The sequence below is a fragment of the Hylobates moloch genome, unplaced genomic scaffold (assembly GCF_009828535.3).
Source record: "Hylobates moloch isolate HMO894 unplaced genomic scaffold, HMol_V3 SCAFFOLD_3, whole genome shotgun sequence".
Classification (NCBI taxonomy): Eukaryota; Metazoa; Chordata; class Mammalia; order Primates; family Hylobatidae; genus Hylobates; species Hylobates moloch.
Window position 1 is genome coordinate 20,297,202 of NW_026652278.1, and position 17,759 is coordinate 20,314,960.

A 17,759-nucleotide genomic window follows, 5' to 3' on the forward strand; every position below is an offset into this window, starting at 1 on the left:
ATACTTTCTCTAAACGACTCCCAGGCAAGTCAAACACGGTATTCTTTTGAAGCTATCACAGTCTGCCTTGTACCTTTGTAGAGATTTCACCCTGCACAACTCCAGGGGGCACCATTCACATAGACCCCAGTGTAAATGACATACTCTAGAGTTGTGCAGTGCATGCCCTGCACAGCTGTACATGAAGGCCCTACTATGACCCAAAATGTCTATTGGGGATATGATCTCTATAGAGAAGCTGAATTCCACTCTGTGGTATCATTCTAGATTACTCAAAGAATTGGGTCTGTAGCAGGTAGAAGCTCAAGATGAACTCTGAGAACTTCTGACCCGAAACCAGGAGAGCAGCTATCCTGAAATGATATGGTTGTGTATGTGGAGGCTATGGAGCCTGCCTGCTGCTGGAAATCTCCACCTCAGGGTCAGGTGGGGGTGAACAGCAAGCCTGTGGGAGAGCATTCACTTTCTCATCCTCTTCCTTTCAGCTCCAGAAGAAAGGCTTCCCCACTGCACACATGCTGGGGACAAACGGAAAGGTCCCAAGCAGTGGAGACCCCGTGCAAGCCCATCTGTCAGCGACAAGGGCTCTCAGCAGAGCACATGCGCCATCCGAGAGGTGCCAGCACTCCTTCCTGATTCAACTCCCAGGAGGAACACAGTCTAGTGCTGCCAGCTAAGGGGGCAGGGCCTCGAGAAAGATGGCCAGGGGCACCTCCCTTCTCCCTCATCTACAGGGCAAGCACAGGTTTAAAAGTATGAGAAGAAAGAGGAAGGAGGCCTGAAATCACTAATCAGAGCAGGCAGAAGCAGCTCTTCCTCGGGATCACATAGGCCCGCAGATGTTTGCGATTTCCTGGCGGATGCTAAGTTCTGAGGGAGTAAAGATATCCGACTTAACTCTGAATCCCTGTGATAACTTGTGCACAGTAACTGCACATTTCCCAGCATCTCCTGCAGTTAGGTTGGGTCACGTGACTAGCTCTGGCCAATGGGTGATGGGAGTAAGTGACCCATGACACTTCCAGGCCAAGGCAGTTAAGAGCTGTGTGTCCCCAGCCCCTGCCACAGAAGCCTCAAAGGCCATGGTATGTTTCACTCAATTCAGTAATAATTTAACGACCTCAACCTCTATACGTCGAGCTGCTTCACCGCGGATGATGCCAGTGGGAGAGTCCAAAGTAACTGGAAAAGTAACCATCCACGGCTCCAAGACATCGACAGGAAGGGAACGAGAGGCCTGTGCCGGCCTTAAGACAAGTTTTGGTTTTCCCCTAAGAGTGGATGGTGAAATCCCTTCACAGAACCAAATGTCATGAAATAAAGTATCAGGCAAAACAAGAGGCATTTCATCCCTCGAGAGAGGAAAGCAAAGTTACTGGGCAAAATGCAGGATAACCAGCAATGGTGAGAAGTGACAGAAGTCTCCGGAAGACAGCGTGCTCATGGGAGGAGAGGAATCATGGAGTCACAACCACTGCAATTAGTAAAAACAATCACACCATGGTGTTTCCTACAACCCAAGAGAGGACTAGGCAGATCCTATAGCCAACACAGAGCCAGGAACACACACACCACATAGCACACCTTTCCCTGCCCTTGCTGGGGCCAGAGTCCATTCATGCATCCTGCCAAGGGCTGACTTCCTCTGGCTGCTTTCAGGGATATTCCCATCATGCCCCTCTCAGGATGAAATAGGCTTCTAACTTCTACTGCACCATGGCACAAAGGAATAGTTTTGTTTTTCCTTCTTAAGGGTAAAGGGCCTGCTGAAAGGCCTGGGAGGAATTAAATTCTGTTCCTCTACACCTACCCGCTGGTCTTCCCTAGAAGGCCACACCACTGATCACTGCTGAGGAGCCTGAGGAACCTAATCCAGAACATAAGGTCCTCTGGGTGTATCCTAAGAGCCTTGCCTCCTCTAGGAAGGAGACAAGCACCAAATCGACCTCACTCGTCCTGAGCTGGAACACTGGGACTGCAGCCTCCTCTCTCCACCCTGAAGAATGACTGTGAGCTGATCCAACCATCCACACTGGAAGCCCCTCCCTGCAGTTTAGTGATCCAGGAAGATGCTACCAGTCCCCAAAGCGGGCAGATTGGATGGTCCTGAGGCCCACCCCAGTCAAGTGGCAGGTCCTGTTCTCTTTGTCCACATAGATGCACAACACAGCTCTACAGACTCTAATCCTAACGAAAATGATCCACCTACATAGTTATCCCGCGCGGACCAGCCGGGGTACAGCTGCATATGAAGCTGTCGCTCCTTCCGGGCCAGCTCGTAGTATTTTGCTTGCTCTTCTCTGGACAGTGCATGCCACTGGAGGGGACGTGGGGTACAGATGAGAAAGACATGAACAAAGAGAAAAGCATGAAAGAACATCACACGTTACACCAAGGTCAGGGAACAAATAATGCTGCTTTTTTGGGTGAGTCCATCCAGAAATGGTATAATCTGTACATACTGACTGTCGGCTGGGTCCTGGCACTAACAGGAATGTTTAGACAAAACTTGATTTGTTATCTATGTCATTCTGTCATTTGCTCACTCGCTCGGGTAGGGGAAGAGTATGGCTGTGGCTGTTCTGAACGCTGAGTGCAAAATAACTAGTCCTGACTCAGCGAAGGCCATTCGAGGATTCAGAATGTGGCTGAAGGGCAAGAATTCTCCAAAGAAATGGGGACAGAGACATTCTGCCACCTGACCTGCTGCACTCTGGTCCCTTACCACCCGTCCCCCGCTTCTCCCTGAGAAGGGCGTCACCTACCCTCCGCCCAAGGATCTGGTTGATGGCCGCGCTTTCTTTCAATGTGCACTCAGCTACGACCTTTGCTCTCATTTCCTTCATATACAACATGAATGCATTAAGAGGTTTCTTTATGTGGGGCTTCTTCTTTTCTTCTTCCTTTTTGGAGTCCTGATGCTTTCTGGAGATAGACAAAACAGACACAACCCAATAAACAAGGTCGTCGTCCAACTTCCTCCATGGCAGAGAGCGTATCTCCTTGTCTCATAACCCCCAAGCCTTGCAGTTTTGGATTAAAAAGCATGCTTTTAGTTCTTCTGCGCCCCGGAAAATGAAACGAAAATAGCTTGGGGAGGGGTTGGGGGAAGAGAGGGATTTTGCAATCACTTCCTCAAGTTTCACAAATATACAATTTTCCCAAGCCAAAGGGGAAAGCACATGGTTGCTGTCTTCACCTCAGCAGGGTTTTCTCCTGCTTGCAGAACAAAGCTCCAAATGTTCAATGATGGGGTTAGGGGGCAGGGAAGTGGTTGCAAATCCCATGTATCCAAGTACACACACAAAAAACAGTTCTGTTCTAACCCGCAGTGGTACAGTGAGATTCTGCCACTGTGCACTCTCTCTCTCTTTGTAAGGGAGGGAAGAGCCCACACAGGCTGGGTATTGGCTACAGTCAAACCAAACGAGGCCAACCTTAGGCAGAAAGCCACCACCCAGCAGCTGCAACAGGCTTGCAGAACACCATGGCTACGAAGAAGGTGAGAAAAACAGCAACACTTACGAGCTATGGAGTGAGCCGACGTCACTCTGGGACGATTCCTGTTTGACTGTTGGTGTGACTATGGCCGGATGCGGAATGCCCGTCGTGTGTAGCGTATGATGTGGTGGGACCATATGGGGAGGGAACCTAGAAGACAGAAAGCTGTGTAAATCGTCAGAATCAAAATGAATGAATGAGGAGGGATGTGTACACACAATTAAAAAGAAAAAAAAAACAGCACGTAACACTCACATGAAAGCAACCCAAGGCATATGAAACCTGTCAGTATTAATTAGCGATAAATTAAACATAATGATTCTCATAATGTCATTAAAGCCAATCTCCCCCTTCATTATTGCTACTGACATAAGACATTACGATTTTTAACATCTTTAGCAAAAGACAAATTCAACTGACATACTTGGGCGGAAAAGTGGGCTTGGACTACCTGCCAGAAATTGCACGTCCACTTGTTTTTTGAGGCATTATTAGTGGCATCTAAGAAGACAATTTCCTAAGTCCTAATCAGCTCTAAAATGAAAGGTGAAATCTTTTGTTGTATATTGACAGCTAAATAAAATATTAACGTGGTTGAAATATACATACATTTTTGACAATGCTGTGCAAGCCTCATTAAGCCTCCTCCTGTTGATGAAGTGCAATACAATTTTTATTTTTCTTTTGTGCTGTGTCCCATTATTTGACAGGAATGGGAGAGAGTGAGGCAGGAAGACAGGGAAAATTCAAATAGTTCCTATTTGGTTCATATCATAAGTCACGGACATTTTAAATAAGTTTGTATCCCTTTATGGAAAGATGCAAAAAAAAGGAAAGAAAAGGTGCACACACACACACACACACACACACAATAAAGCTTTGATTCTGATTTGTATGCCCTTTCTCCTCTAAAATTTAGGATTCCTATATCACTTTTACTTTATCTGTTGTCTGGGCATCATTAAGAAGTCTTCTAAATGATTATCAAAATTATAAATGAAAGATACAGTTTGTGTTTTCTCCTCTCATGCTGCTCATTTTTTGGACAGTTCTCTAAGACACATTTTAGGGCCTGAATTGGCATTTCCCAACCAAGTACATTAGCCAGGACAGTAAGAGCTAATTTTAGCCTACTCTTGGCCCAACTGCAGACTGACAACTGGATCAAACACCTTTCTCATTTTCTATTTTGCGTGGTGTCACCATGATTTGTACTGGGCTGGAAGACTCACCCCTCTTCAAGCAACATATCCTACTATAGAAAAAACAGTGAGGGACAGAAAGGGCAGAATCCCAAAAGAAAACAATATGGCAGCCTCCTGCTCCAACCTGGCAAGGTGATTCAAGTAAGCAGATGGGAAGCTGTTCAGATGAAGATCATGGCAACTGTTGCTTTCTTAGTAAGTCCAAACCAAAACAGTTCAACATACTACCCAAGGAATAACAACCTGCTCTTTACAAAGCCAATTCCGGTGGGAACTAGAGGGCCTAATGAGGATCGATCACGACGATTCTTTCGAAAGGATTCTGTATGTATTTACAAACTTTTTTCCAGAAGTGGGCTAGAGATAGTTTCCATTCAGCCAAAATAAGGTAACAAACAATTTGAAAAATAATAAAATGATTAAAGTACTAACTGAATCTAGACAGATCAACAGAGGAAGGAAAGTTAATGAACAATGCTGATTCTTGAAGAAGGCCCAAGCCACAGTAGACATTTCACTCAAAAATCCCACCCTGACGTGGCCTCTCCTGCCACTGCCTTCACAAATTTAAGCCAGTAGTGAAGACTGCATGACATGATTTTAAAAATAACAACAATAAAAGTCCTTCGAAAGTATCAAAAAAAAAAAAAAAAAAGAAAGAAGGAAAATGTAAGGAAACAAACAAGCTAACAACCTTCATCCTCTTCCCCTCAAAATAATGTGAAAAACAAAAAAAGCAAAGGAGACACTTGGGAGACACTTGGGCTCCAAGTGACACCCTGTTCCTTCCCACTGCTCGAGGGCCTCAGAGGAAACAGAAGTTAAGAACATGTGTTCTTGGAAGCCCTTGGGTGAAGTGGTGGGTGGCAGCTTTTACTGTGAATTTTAAAGGCCTGACATTCCTCAAATACATATGTTCCCTTCCTGCGGAATGAGAATATGTGTACAGACGTGCGAGGGAGAGGGAGGGGGAGAGAGAAAAACACTGCGTGTGTGACTGTGTGTGTGTGTACGTGTGTGTACATACACCAAATACCACGGGAAGACACCACAATCTGAGTACATTTTGGGGTGCAGACAAACTTCCAATGCAGCCATGAAGAAGGCACATTTCTAAGTTCCCATACCTACACGTATATTCCCGTATCTGAAAAATGTTCAGCAAAGAAAGAGACCATGTGTGAACGTGAATGTGGGCTGTATACACATACCTTCGCTTAAGAAATTCCTTTCTGCAGACAACTATTTCATGAAATGCAATAAACACCCTAAAAATTCTAAGCAGCTCATTATATACCCCCGTCTGCTTTCATGGCTCCAAGCCAGAATATAATGATGAACCTTAACTTGTTAAGAACAACTAATTTTTGTTTCTGGCTGTCTCAGGGGCTTCTCTCTTACTCGCTCTCACTTTACTTCACTGTTGACACGTTTCTGTTAACCGGATGTCATCTGCCGGCCTTGATTTTATGCACAAGCAGTAGGATGCATTTTCCTGTGCAACAATCCTGCTTTGAGTTGCATTAGGTTTGTCATTATTCTCTCATTTTCCCCCTTGCACTTGTAACATTTCATCTCTTCCTGCCTTATTTTTTGTGAGCCACGGTGCACCCACATTATGGTTTATACATGATCTCGCTCCCTTTGAAGCCGGCAGATTTCAGAGCCGGCTCTCGTCAGGAGAAGAGCCTTGCACCAATTTAGCAGGCTGAGGGCCCGGAGCTCCAACATCTCAATCTAAAGGGGGTCACAGGGTGGCACAAGTGAGTGTCAGCAAGAGCTGTTTAATTGCCAATCTAGGCTTCTCCATGGTGTTTAAAGTATAATGACCCATCACTTAATTCTGAGAAGTCCTGGCCCCACTGCTGAATAGAATGAATATCAAAGGGTGTTCTGGAACAGGGCAAGCTGCCTACATTTGCTATAACTGCCATAAGTATAATAGACCTATACTTCTGTCGCCCCATTACCACAATAATGTATTTAATTTGCTGTATACGCTTTTTAACTAGCTATCTTTCATTTGGCCTACCTGGGGAATCGGCCGCCTCTCCCCCGCACCTTGAGGCCCTAACCTTTCTTCCTGAGGTTCCCTTCCTTTCCTCCACCCCCCTGCCCACCTATAAATCATCGACTAACCTCCTAATGATAATTCAATCGATCAGCTTAACCCCAATCCCTATCCTACAATTACTTTACCACTGTTAACCTCCGGAATGCACCAAATAAACAAACATGAAAAATAACCAGGTGTAATATACAAATGCTGGGAAGGTGGGAAGATGAGCTGTGGACCATAAGCTGCTACACTAATAGAACTACATGTAGCCGTGGTCCCTGGGTGCTCTCCACCTGGGGGACCCCCTGTTCATTCGCATGCTTTGAGAAGCTGTGATGACACTACTTAATAAGCGTTACGTCTCCTCTTCTCTCTAGGCCAGAGAACACACGAGCGTTTTCCTACCTAACTAATACTGGCATGGATTTTGAAATTTTGATGATATATCGCAGGTAGAATATGGATCTTTTCAACTGTGATATCCACGGTATAGTTACCGATGCTAGATATGCCACGGTTTGTTTTTCTTAATGAATGTAACTCTCTATCACTGCTAAAATTACTGTTTTGTAAGTAGGAAAAGCAGCATCTTGACCTGTCTTTCCAGGCCCTTCTCTGGTCTTGGCTTCCCATGTTGGCCGCAGGGATTGGGGAAAGAAGCTGGGGACGGCACCCCTGCCACGTAACGCATGCTAATTTCATTATGTGCCATCATCAGAATGGGTTGGCGATTTCAGACCATCAGCAAAGTCTAAACCTCCACCGATTTAATTAACTTGACTGAAAATCAGATGAACAGAAAATAAAACTATCATTAGAAACAATTAGTGACTACTTAAACATACTGCTGCCAACCAGTTTGTAAATAAACTAGCAGTCACTGAAAAATTAGCCAGAATTAATCAGAGAGAGGAAAAGAATAACATGGGGATAGCAGTGTATCTTGCAAATATGTTTCTATGCTGAAATATAAATATATATGAATGTACAGCACACACACACACACACGATTTTTTGTTTTAACTTTCAAAGACTTAGAGCTACACAGACCACTATGATATACACCAGCCACGTGTGGCTATTGAATATTTGAAATGTGGCCAGTCTAAACTGAGAAGTGCTGTGTGTATAAGATACACATCAGATTTTGTACCAAAGCTCAGTATAAAAAAGAACATAACATCTTATTAATAGTTGTTGTCCAGGAATAGCATGTTAAAATGATAATATTTTGGCTATATTGCATTGAATAAAAACGTCATTAAAATAATTTTATCTTTTTTTTTTTTTTTTTTAAACAAACCTTTTTTAAAAACACGGCTTCTACGAAATTTAAAATTCCCTCTGTGGCTCACACTATGTTTCTATTGGACAGTGCTACCTTCGAGGGGAGGAGGTGGATGCTTTCTTGTTGACTTGGAATCAGAGTCTGAGCTTTGAGAACACCAATAATCTTTTTTCGAACTCTTCTTGGTATAATAATAAAACTACCTTCACCGCTACCTTTCTTGCTGAGGATAGGACAACAGAGAAATGGCATTTTTAAAAGCTTCTGTCCTGTTTCTCCCTTGCCTTCTTAATTCTTTAAAACACATTGTTCAACTGAGTGACTCAAAAATTTTACCTAGAAAGACATCACTTACCTTGGAATTTCAGGGCAATTTTTCAGGATTTTCTGGGAGTACAGCCTAATGCCACACTGGCTTTACACTAATAGAACTACATGTAGCCGTGGTCCCTGGATGGCTTGGTGGCCATCTAGAGAACTTCCTGAGAAGTCACACATGGCCTTGGATGAAGGCCCCAGTTCTTGGAACTCACCTGGACATGGAAGCATTGACAGTCAGAGCTGTGGGGTAGGGGTGTCTGAATCCTCCTGTCGTGATTGGGTACACTGGTTGACCTTGCCTACAAAGAAGGGGTACAAAGTAAGAGACTTGAAACAAGGGTGGGGGTGGGGACAAGAAAAAGAAGAAAAGGGAAAAGTTCTCTCTGCACAGTAAGCTTTATTCTCATTTGATCAGAACAAAAATCTTGGGGATTGTACAGCAAGGATCAAAGGGAAGAAACACAGAACAATTTGAATGCCATAAATCTGATAGGAATGGCTAATTAAATTTTATAACCTCTGCTTATGTCAATAGAGACCCTCTCCCCAAGCTGAAACTAGGTGTTTTGTTGTAATAATTAAAGGCGAAGTCTCGCTTGCTTTAATGGAGCCATCACACTAATTGAGGGCTACACATCCAAAGGAAAACAATAATGAATGTAAATTTATACCAAAATAAAGTACAGTGAATCAAAGGACTTCAGTTGCGCTTTGGGCCTCTTTCGGTATTTAGATCTCGGTGAGAAAACATTAAATTAACAGAGCTTAATTTGTAGCCTTTTGTCAAATTAACAAGTGTTGACAAGAGTTACCGGGGGGAGAGTCCCCAAGAAGAATTGTGGGTAACCAATAGACAATCACACCTCATTACAATAATTAAAAAATACAGCAACATGCAAAATAGCATCCTCATGAAAGACACACAACTTTTTCTGACAGAGGGTTGTCTGAGTTGGCTATTCCTTTTTATCTAGACTTCAAGTATCTCCCCATCAGCTGAATAGGGCAAATGATCACTGAGAACTATTCGAGGGATGGCCCCATCTATTTAGAAGAAATGGGTCACAAGCTCATGTTCATGTCTACCCTCCCAATAAAAATAAGAAGAGACAAAGAAACAGAAACTATACCCAGGGTTGGTATTTGGTACAGCTACTACATAATGCAATTTGTTGTTTATTAAAAAAAAAAAAAGCATAGAATCTATCTAACTAGAGAAATCTGGGTAGAATTGTGGAGTAAGCCACTCCAAAATTTTATCTTCCTTAAGGCTTTGAAAGGCCATCTTCCCTAAGACTCAAACCTGAGTTTTACCAGGATTTATTCCTTTTAGCATTCAATGTATTGTCCTGTGTTGTTCAGAGTACAGATCACTGATAAGGAGAAACATATCCATAGAAACAATCATGAAACACATATTACACACATGCTCATGCAAAAACACACATACACGCCACCCGCCACAGTATGCTAATGCATCAAAGGCCTTTCTACTCTGAATTTAAAACACAGTTTTTTTTTTTTTTTTAATTGCAAAAGACAGTCAAATAATCTGGGCACTGCCAAGAACTAGGATTGATGCTTACGAAGGCCCCACATGCTGCAGTGACGGTTCCAACTGCCCCATTCCCACCGTTCACAGTTAGGTAAAACATTCAACGTGCAAAGACTCTCAGAGAGACGCTGATTCAGTCCCATGGAGCTTCTCAACAGACAAAACTTTCCACTGTTGTTGTCAACCTTGGGAGTCATGTTCAGAATGAGGTGGGGGGTCCTGGAATCGTACAAGAACGTGCCCTAATCCCAACCCTGGATTTCAAAACAAGGCAGTTCTTGTTCCCGCTTCTGTGCCCCAAAATATGTAACACCTAAAAGGGAGGACTCAACAGCCTCAACCCAATGACATGACTGCAGTTTGGGCAGCCAACAGCAGAAGGGTCATGACCAGCTTCATTGGGTGGAAGTTCCAGGAGTCTTCTGCAATTCCCAAAGGAACTTCAGGGCACCTCTGTCCACAGAGCCTTTGGGGACCATGGTCTCGGAATGCTAAGTGCCAGTAACCTAATCCACCTGAATGGCTGTGGATTTGCCTGTATTCCCACAGGACACCTCAGCAACACCTTTTCTGTGCCCTCCCACAGCCCCCTCCCCAACCCTGGCTTCTAACACACACACACACACACACACACACACACACAGAATAAATAATAAACATGCTTCTAACACACACACACACACACACACAGAGAATAAATAATAAACATGCCCATGTAAGAAACAAAAAGGAAATTAAAAAATGGAACTCCTTACTGTGGTACTAACCATCCTAGCGGATGGGGGATTTGTCCTACGGTGCCAGGCGATAGTGGGTAATACGGGGATATATCTGGAGGGTGCGGAGGCCGTGGGATTCCTGAGGGAAGAAGCAGCATTTTAGGAACAAAGGAGGGAGAGAAGGAAAGAGCAACCCGCTAGGGGATGGGAACAGGGAAAGGAGGAAGAGAAGCATCTCTTCTGGAATCCTAGCACAAGGTTCATTTGTGATTATAAATCCTGAGTTGTTGGTAGGATTCATCTCATTTTCCCTCAGCCTCAGTTTGAAAAATTAGTTTATCTCCTTCTAAATGGACTGGTATACTGGGTAGACTCAGAATATGCCATCTTGGGTATTTCTGCCTCATGTGACTGGTGTGATTGTTTCAAGTTTAAAAGAAACAACATCAAAAAGGCTCGGCACCTGGTGGGGAATGAAGCAATGGTAATCCCTGTTGCTCTTAGAACACTGGCCCTTCGCCCTGCGGAGTTTCATGCCTTCCCTGCACAAGAGCTACTCCTCTGATTTCTAACACACTTTTTGAGCTGTGGCATTCGAAAGGTTATTACCCTTGCCTTCTTTCAAAAACGGTGACTCCTCTAAAATGTCTCCGCCTCTATTTGGATGAGCTGGAGAAACTGATCAAATGCCATTTGGCATCTTATCTAAGGCAGAATCAGAGCTGAACAGACAAGGAGGTGTTGGAGGCTTGTGTATTCCATTCCGGAACTTCATCCGCTAGAGGACAGAGTCGTCTGTGCGGATTAAGCCCACCTGCTGAATGGGCACCTCATGTGTCGCAGGGGCTAAGAGCTTCACAAGGCACACATGAGTGGATTCTGCAAGTACGCGCCATCGCACACCTGCCAGTTCCACAGGAGCGCATCCTGCAGTCGACTCTGACAGAGAGGAACTGATCTATGCCGTTGAAGTGGGAGGCAAAAGGCACAATACCACAGAATTAAAGCAGAGTAATGGAGGGAACGGGCTGCATGTTCGTGGATGAAAACGACTTCATTTTTTAAAAAATTCATTCAGGAAGCTTTTAATCTGTAAATTAAGTCTCCCTGGGTGACATTTTCATGCAGACATTGCTTTCTCTCTATTACAAAAACCAAACAGATTAGCTGGGCTTGGACCCTACACCGAGCCATTTGCACACTTGAAAGAATGTTCGCAGAGGAAAAGTAAACAGTCCACAGACGTTAATCATATGTTTTACGATAACCATTTAAAAGCTATTCCCTGTACTACCATTATTTAAATGAGACGTTGACGCTGCCATTCACTGGTGGAGCCTGGGGCCGGCTGGAGGAGGCCGCCAGGCATCCAAGCGCCAGGCTCAGTCCTGCACCAGCACAAAGGAGCTCAGAGACCAGTAAAACCCAGCTCATGTGTGGCTTTGCCTAACCAGGCAGCCTACCTACCCCAACACTACCAATCCCCTCTAACAAAGTGATGTGCGATCACCACTTTAAACCCATCCTTCCAATTACTGAGCTGGGAAGGGGAACTCCTACCAAGACACTGGGTAGCCTGAAAGACACACACTAACCTTACCTGTTCTCCCAAGACCACCCCACCAGGAGCTGGGGCTGCCTGCCTGATTTAGATCTTGCTGGAGGAGAGCTACAAGTAACCCCACCTTCTCTCCCTCTCCCCTTTGGGAAAAAAGCAGTCAATGAACAACTGGGATAAAAAGGGGATGCTGAGCTGGGTGTGGTGGCTCATGCCTGTAATCCCAGCACTTTGGGAGGCCGAGGCGGTCAGGAGTTCGAGACCAGCCTGGCCAACATGGTGAAAACTCATCTCTCCTAAAAATACAAAAATTAGCCGGGTATGGTGGCACATGCCTGTAGTCCCAGCTACTTGCGAGGCTCAGGCAGGAGAATTGGTTAAAACTGGGAGGCGGCGGTTGCAGGGAGCCAAAATCGTGCCATGGCACTCCAGCCTGGATGACAGAGCAAGACTCTGTTTAAAAACAACAACAACAAAAAGACGTTGAAAAGCATGGCAACTTCTCTCAGACACCCATTGGTTGTTCTATGAAGAAATGAAGCACCCTGCCTGGGCTTCAGTATTCACATCTGTAAAATGGGTTCAACAATACCTAGAATATTGCAGGGGGAAAAGAACCTAAATAAATTAGCAAAGAAAATGCAGAATCCAGTGATGTGGCTTTTTGAGGCTGTACCAACAAGTCATTGTCAAGTAGTGACTGCAGCCTCTTAGCCAGTTGAAGGAGGCGAGGCCTGGAAAGCCATGCTGTCTCACCTTCCTAGGAAGCTGAGGAGGAACCCCAGAAACGCCTTCAGTATGATTCCTGCATCCACATCTGCCTGAGGCTCTTAAGAGTTAAAAGCCACTCCTGGAACATACTGAGGACTCATAGCTGGGTTCCCAAGACAGCCCCTTCACGGGTACTGGAAGCCATAAAGAGATCTTTAACACTGCAAATGAACTTCTCCAAAGGGAGTGGAAAACCACTGCCACACCAGGCCGCAACCACCCCAAAGAGCTTCCTTTTCAACACCCAGAAAAGCAACAGGGCCCCCCCCCACCACCTTTCCCCCCAAGTCCCCTACTGCTCTGCCCCTGGGGTTCCTGTGGAGGCCTCAAAGGTTCCCCCAGAACCCCAGGACCAGCGCTCTACCTTGGCTCCCAACCCCACAGCCTACCTGTTTTGGGGTCTACGTCAGCTGGTAAGTGTGGAGGTGGGTTTCCCGGCGTGAAGTGTTCATTGCTGTACGTGATAAGAGGCGTGAGGGGGTGGACATGGTGAGGGTGCTGCACCACTGGCACTTTGTTCGACTGTGGGGAGGAGAACAGAGAAAGACGCCGTCAAGCCGGTTCCAGCAGCCCAGGACTTCAGAGCACTGGGCCCGTGGGTTCCCCTGACCACAGCTTCTCACCTGGATTTTCTAAGATGCACTCAACTCTGCCCGTCCCACACTCCCCCGAGTCCATGTGAAAATAATAGATAGTTGTAAGACAGCTCTCTGGGTGGGTCTGCTTTAGTTTTTATTTCCCCACTAAGCCTGGCTTTTAAAATACCTTCTCAATCCCTACTCCATTATGGAGCCCAAGAGTCTGCACTTTTCCCATTGGCAGGTGAGTCAGAAGTGGGGACTTCAATCTCCCATGCCTACTGCGTTTCCGCATGTAGTGGGGACCTCCTACCCCAAAGCTCCACCTCCAGGAGGCAGGCAGGCTGCACAGGGGACCATCTAGGAAAACCACCACTTACAAGAAACCGGCAGGGCCCAAATCCCACCCAGCCAGCCTCCTTAGCCACCCCCCCGACAGCTCCTATCCTCTCTCTGCCCTTAGAAACAGCGGGCACGTTACAATCCTTCACAGACAGCATGGATGCAAAACCCCACTCATGGTTTGGGTGGGAGTGTGAACTTTACCAGAAAGCTCTAAACTGCCTGGCAAGCACCTGCATATTTTATGCAGATTACAGCAGCCCTGATTCATTAGGAATTTCCTTAGAAAGTCATCCGGGAACGCTAATACATTAACTGGATGATGATGAATTGGGCTAATAAAAGGTATGCATTTTAGAAATGGGCAGTTCTAGAAAACAAAGTACAGGCATTTTTGTGTTTGGGAAGGGTGGGTCAGTGGAGAGAAGCAGAGGGCAGGGTGGGGGGAAGAAAAGCATTTTAAAAATGTTTCTAGTTGCTATGCCCAGGCTTTCCCAAATTATTCTCCTCCTCCTTCCCCCACCTCCCGCTCAGTCCACCCCTCCCCACTCCACTACGCTGTGCTATAACTTAGCCCAGCAAGATCACAAAGAAAAAATTAAGCTGAAACAAGCGAACTACTGGGCCATTTACTGAGAGTAATCCAATTGCAAAAAACCCTATTCCCCATAGAGGATTTTCACTAAAATCCTACAACAGGGACATTTAACCAGATTAGGTACCAGCGAAGATAAAGAGGCAAGTATTAGATGATGAATGGATTAGAGTCAAGTTTCATTTCAGAACGTGTCTTCATTTCCTTTTATTACTTTTAGGAAGGCACAACTTGCATTAACATCAAGGAAAAGGAATTGCATTAAAAGAAAAGAACGAGGGTTCTAGTGCTGCCCACTAGCGCCTGTTGAGTTCAGGGATCACTAAGCAGTTAGTTCTCTTTACTATTTCTCTTCTTGTCCTTTTTTTTAAAAAAAAAAAAAAAAAATTGGGTGAGGAAGGAATGTAATATAAGAACAGCATTTCTTACCACAGGTAATTGAGGGGAAAGTGTCTTTTAAAAAGTGCTTTTAACTTTTTTGTGGTTATGTGTGGAAAGAAAAATAAGGCCTTCTCTCTAGATGCCCCAGAAAAAAGCTACAGAAAAAGAAGTCAACGTTTCCAACAGCCTGGTTTACCAATTCCTTTGTATAACTGGACTCTTGGAGAAAGGGGCTAGCAGGTTGCTTACAGGAGCTTTGTGTTATATGCTACCATTCTGCATCAAAGCAAGTAAGTTAAAAGCCACCAAAGCAGACGGAGCTTTGGAAACCAGCAACACTTCCATAGAAGGGGCAGCCATGAAGGGCGGGGCAGCCATGAAGGGCCGGGCAGGCCATGGCCAGGGTGAAGGGCTGCTGCCCACGGCCAGTGCTGGCACCTCATGGACAGGCACTAAGGATTCCTTAAGACTAAGATTTGCTCAGGACAACTTGAGAAATAAGGAAGAAGGAAGCTCCCACTGTGTGCTGAGGTGGAGAGGGAAAAGAGCAAAGGAGAGGAAGGGAGGGAAAGAGACAGACACGGACAAAGTGGAGACCGTTAGGAGGCAAGGCAAATGACTGTTGCTGCCTTCCGGAAGTTTTCTCTTTGGTTGGAAAGATACATACCCGCTGACATGAAAGAAAGCAGACCAGCTCCAGACAGTTTAAAGTGAGTGTGGAAAAACACCAGGGCCAGTGGGGAGAACCACCCATAGCCCAGAGAAGGGAAGATGATTACTAAGGGGTGGAAGGACGGATCAAGTGCCATGGGAGCAGGACCACCATCAGCCATGAGAAGCAGCACATGGGAGGAGAAAGGGCTAGTGGTGGGCATCAGAACCAGCAGCAGTCAGCCCCGAGTCAAGCATCTCCCAGGATGCTTTTCACTCATTCAGATTCCCCAATCCCAGGAAATCTCTCAGTAGGCCCTGATTCATTCACAGGGGGTCTGGGCTCAGGACCCAAGCATCTTGGGCCTGCTTGCTGGGTGCTGTGTGTGGTTCTTGTGTTCAGCCATGAGGACCACACGCACACAGGCAAGCACAGAGGTAAAGGGCCATGGGTTCTGATCATGAATCAAGTCCTAGTTCTTAAGGAACCCAGGAAAAGGCTTAGCACAGAACCTAGCACACGATAAGTTTGTTATTTATTATCTATTACAGTGGTTTATTATTAATGTTATTTTTATTGTTAGGAAGAAGCTGTCCAATGACATGATCCGTCTACAGTGAAGAAGCACAAATCCCACAGCCATCTTCTAAGCAGGATTAAGGGGAGATGTGGGGAAAACCCTCTTTCTCTACTTTACAATAAAAGAGGAAGATAGCGTTTGGGCAATAATGAAATTAACTGAGTGTGAGATCTAAAAATTAAGTCTCCATCTTCTTAGATATACATATGAAGGCAATTCCAACAAAAGGTGGAGGAGCCCTGTGTTCTGGCTACCAACACCTCTCCCGGTATTATTTTGCACACCTGAGCCTAACCAACTAGTTTTTTCCTGTTCAGTCAAAACTATATCATGGGGGTGGGGGTGGGGGTGGGGGTGGGGGTGGGGGTGGGGTGGGGGTGGGGTGGTGGGGGCGGCAGGGAACTGGAAGTTTTAGGTACTGCCTGGCTTTAGGGGAAAAAAATGGGACCTGTACTAGGACTAGCCTTACTCCCTTCTGACCTCAACTGCATGCCAGGCAGGTCCCTGCGAAAGAATAGAACTTCCTCTCTGTCCAAGCTCATGGGTTCCCTTGCAAGAGAGGAGAACTCTGTGGTCATACCTGCCAAAACCAGGGACTAATTGCCACTCCATCCAACCTGCCTCTACCTGGAATCCTCTATGATGGAAGGATTTTCTTCTTGCAAATGCCTATGTCTCTCCAGCCTCAGACCCCAGAACCCTTTCTTCCTACATCACACGATGCCCACTGCTGGGGGTGTGTGTGCACCCTTCTTAGTCGCACTATACCTAAGTTCCTTAGGGACAAGGACTATGTTTTCTAGAACTTTGTGTCCTCCCAAGTGCCCAGTCTGTGGAATGGAGAGCACATTCTCCTAAACTGCAGAAGAACCACCAAATTGCAACTGCGTGCAAGCATTCAAAGGGAAAGACAAAGCCAATCACAGATTAACTTCAAGTAAACGGCGGTGCTCTTTAAATGTAGTCTCCTTAGAATCACAGAACAGAGCTTAGTGGTCCTTCTGGACCATCCAGTTCAATACGCTTGCAGACGCTATCTCAATTACAACTGTGCCTTTAAAAGTGTTTTAGGGGCAACTGGCATTGCACACAGTGATTCAAGAACTGAATTCAAGGAAGAGCCGAGTTTTAATTCTTCCTCACCAGGTTGGCTGTTCGACCTCTCTCAAGACTTCCTTTCTGTCTCTGTCAACTCTGGATGAGAATCGTGTCTACCTCGCAGGGTTGTGAAAACTGAATGAGAACTTGCACGTAAAGCATTTAGCACAGTGACAGGCACAAGCTAAATGTGCAACACAAAGATGCTTTGAAAATGCAATCTGATGAATACAAATGATGACGCAGTTCACTGTCCCTCTAGCCTCTTCTGATTTAATTCACGGAACAGGGGGGATACACAGCCACGATTCCACTCCTGATTTCAAAGGTAAGGATGTTTGTTTATGGGGCAAGATCATTCTAGATGATTAGTGGCACTCTCCTCAGGCACATACCCTTCTTCAATATGCGGTATTTAATTAATCTATATATTTTAATATCTCTTGTGAGAAAAGTCATCACTTGACTATGCCAATAAATGAGATTGCCACAGAGGAGCTGAAAGTTAAAGAAAAAAGAAAAAAAAAAGGTAGGTGGAGATGATCATGGTCCCTTC

At 45.3% G+C, this 17,759-nt stretch overlaps 1 protein-coding gene across 32 annotated transcripts in view; it reads right to left on the reverse strand.

Annotated features, from left to right (window-relative positions):
- Nucleotides 1-17,759, reverse strand: part of TCF7L2 (transcription factor 7 like 2) — a 217,968-nt gene that overhangs the window by 13,063 nt on the left and 187,146 nt on the right. For 17 of the 32 annotated variants that reach the window (XM_058436014.1, XM_032177767.2, XM_032177640.2 and 14 more), the window contains 6 exons: nt 13,367-13,499; nt 10,685-10,787; nt 8,587-8,673; nt 3,526-3,651; nt 2,766-2,925; nt 2,210-2,317 (listed from right to left, as the gene is read on the reverse strand). In XM_058436014.1, coding sequence (XP_058291997.1) covers nt 2,210-2,317; nt 2,766-2,925; nt 3,526-3,651; nt 8,587-8,673; nt 10,685-10,787; nt 13,367-13,499 — 717 coding nt within the window. Of the gene's footprint in view, nt 1-2,209; nt 2,318-2,765; nt 2,926-3,525; nt 3,667-8,586; nt 8,674-10,684; nt 10,788-13,366; nt 13,500-17,759 lie in introns of all 32 variants that reach the window. The other 15 variants (XM_032177624.2, XM_032177589.2, XM_032177573.2 and 12 more) reach the window with 3 other exon arrangements.